We start from the raw sequence: 2,478 nt of genomic DNA on the forward strand, positions 1-2,478 counted from the left end.
TACGGCGACCGATACCGATACTTTAATCCTAAGAGAGGAGAACATGTGGGTAAGATGGGCTGATGTTGTCTTCAATTCTAATGAATCCATAACACAAATCACCAGAAAAGGGAAGAGAACATGTGGGTAAGTAAGAAATGCAGAATAAATATAAAAGTATCCAATTCAGCAATTGAAGCTGAGAATGCCATGCGTGGAGCATGATAGAGACAATGAGGAAGAGTTTATGCGAATGTGCACGAGACAGATGAGAGAAACTTCCTTCCTCCACCCTGTATTTTTTTAAGATCTCACGCGGCCAAGTATTGTGGCCATAATAGTAAACGTGAGACGAAATATACACTAGAGAGAGAGAGAGAGAGAGAGAGAGAGGAGTACTACCTCACGGGACTGCAACGTAAGCATTTAATGAGAAGCTAAATATTGTTCTCGACAGTAGGGCAGAGTTTACTTGCACCAACTCTGACCTCTCATCCTATTGTATATAAATAGATGCTTCTGTGTTCATGAGCTAGGAGCAAAGGCCAGAACAAGAACACGAAAAGGACACTTCAGAGAAACTTTGACACCAAAAGATGGCTCACATAGCTGTTGAGAGGAACAGGAGAAGGCAAATGAACGAGCATCTCAGGGCTTTACGCTCTTTGACTCCATGCTTCTATGTTAAGAGGGTACTCTCTCTCTCTCTCTCTCTCGCTTAAAACCTAATTTCGTTTTATTTTATTTATTTATTTATTTTGTGTGTGTGTGCCAATCAAGGGTGACCAAGCATCAATCATAGGAGGAGTAATAGAATACATCAAGGAATTGCACCAGGTTCTTCAATCTTTGGAGTCCAAGAAGAGAAGAAAGAGCTTAAGCCCTAGCCCTAGTCCTAGTCCAAGGCAACTACAAGTACTAACTCCTCCCCCTCTTCCTCCTCCTACTCCTGAAAGTCCTTTTGGGCTTGAAAATGTTAAGGAACTTGGCGCGAGCTGCAATTCTCATGTTGCAGATGTTGAGGCCAAGATCTCCGGTTCCAACGTTATTCTTAAAACAATATCTAAGAGAATTCCTGGACAAATTGTGAAAATAATCAGTCTCTTGGAGAAACTTGGATTTGAGATCCTCCATATCAGCATCAGTAGCATGGAAGACACTGTCTTATACTCATTTGTCATTAAGGTATGTGTTGCACTACTCTTGGATTTGAAGTTCCAACATTCTCTTTTCGATAAATAACTTATCGATCGCGTTTATTAGCCAAACATCGAATTATCATGTTGGGGAGAGATTAGCAAACTCTTGAAAATAAGAAATCTAATTTGTGTATTGAAGATGAACAATCATTAAAAGTAAAATGATCAACACAGTTGTGATAAGAGAATAAATATGTTTTTAGGGTTTCATCTGACCTCTCAATTATGAACTTCTCTAAATTAGGTTATGCCCACAAGAACATCAAATGTTCAATTTGAGACTTTGCATACATACTAGGTTCAAAATGATAAGAAGAATACACCCAAATGGGAAAAAAATGATACGAATTGAGAAATAATCTCTTTGTGAAGAAGAGTAAGGCTGCGTACATATGTCTCTCCCCGACCCCATAGGTGGCTGAGCCTTATACATTAGGTACACCCATTTTTTCTTATTAACATTAGTTACTCATGTAGCTATTCATTTTTCTTATGGGCAGATTGGGCTCGAATGCCAGCTTAGTGTGGAGGATCTAGTTGTTGAAGTTCAACAGAGTTTCTGAAGATGTTATTTGCATGAATAAGATAGCTTCGTAAGATTGATCAAGCAATTGTGCTAATGAGAAATTCTATTATACTTCAAAAGTAGAGACAATTTATTTAATGTGGGTACTTAAGATATTAAGTGGTGACAAAATTTATTTTTCTGTTCATGGATATCCGAAGCTGAGCATGGCCTTTTCGCAAGGATGTTAAGCAGAAGAGAAATGCAGATCACGTAGCTCTTATCCTCTTTCTTTTCTTCCTAATAATTGGTAGGAGTATAGAAAATCTGCTTCAAGGCATCTGCTGCAATGACTAAGAGAAAAGCATCTTCCTATTGAGGTTCTAATACCATGAAAATTGAAGATTATCATAAATGGTCACAAAGATTATTGCACTGGTTAGGGTTCCTATGGCAAAGCTATATACTCAGACTTGGATAAGTCATAGTTATTATGGAAACTATATGTAATAACACAAAAGACATGTGTTGCTTGCCCAATCATTTTTTTTTTTTGGGATTGCCTTCATCCTTCTTCTATCCCTCCAACCACACTCCCAAAAGAAAATGGAAGAAAAGTAAATACGTATGGTTTTGTTTTGCTTTAATCGAACAAAATAGGGTTGTCTACACGGATCTTGGTTTGTGATTATGCCAAGCTTCACCCTTCTTTTAACCCTCCAACCACACTCCAAAAAGAAAATATGTCAATGAAGTGGGATAGGGAGATACATTGAATGTCTTAGTTTATCGAAT

At 37.9% G+C, this 2,478-nt stretch overlaps 1 protein-coding gene across 1 annotated transcript; it reads left to right on the top strand.

Annotated features, from left to right (window-relative positions):
- The first annotated feature begins 520 nt into the window (after window positions 1–520).
- Window positions 521–2,203, top strand: LOC122090737 (transcription factor MUTE). The gene is made up of 3 exons (XM_042660428.1): window positions 521–671; window positions 760–1,164; window positions 1,679–2,203. The coding sequence occupies exons 1-3, from the start codon at window positions 576–578 to the stop codon at window positions 1,739–1,741; spliced, it is 564 nt and encodes a 187-aa protein (XP_042516362.1). The 5' UTR covers window positions 521–575; the 3' UTR covers window positions 1,742–2,203.
- The last annotated feature ends 275 nt before the right edge of the window (window positions 2,204–2,478 follow it).

Source organism: Macadamia integrifolia, chromosome 10, assembly GCF_013358625.1.
Source record: "Macadamia integrifolia cultivar HAES 741 chromosome 10, SCU_Mint_v3, whole genome shotgun sequence".
Taxonomy (NCBI): Eukaryota; Viridiplantae; Streptophyta; class Magnoliopsida; order Proteales; family Proteaceae; genus Macadamia; species Macadamia integrifolia.

What these genes read in the sequence shown, in the direction of transcription:
- LOC122090737 (XM_042660428.1), top strand. Translation starts at nt 576, where the DNA reads ATGGCTCACATAGCTGTTGAGAGGAACAGGAGAAGGCAAATGAACGAG. An exon ending in CATGCTTCTATGTTAAGAGG is followed by an intron (nt 672 to 759) that starts GTACTCTCTCTC and finishes GTGCCAATCAAG; the next exon opens with GGTGACCAAGCATCAATCAT. An exon ending in TATACTCATTTGTCATTAAG is followed by an intron (nt 1,165 to 1,678) that starts GTATGTGTTGCA and finishes TCTTATGGGCAG; the next exon opens with ATTGGGCTCGAATGCCAGCT.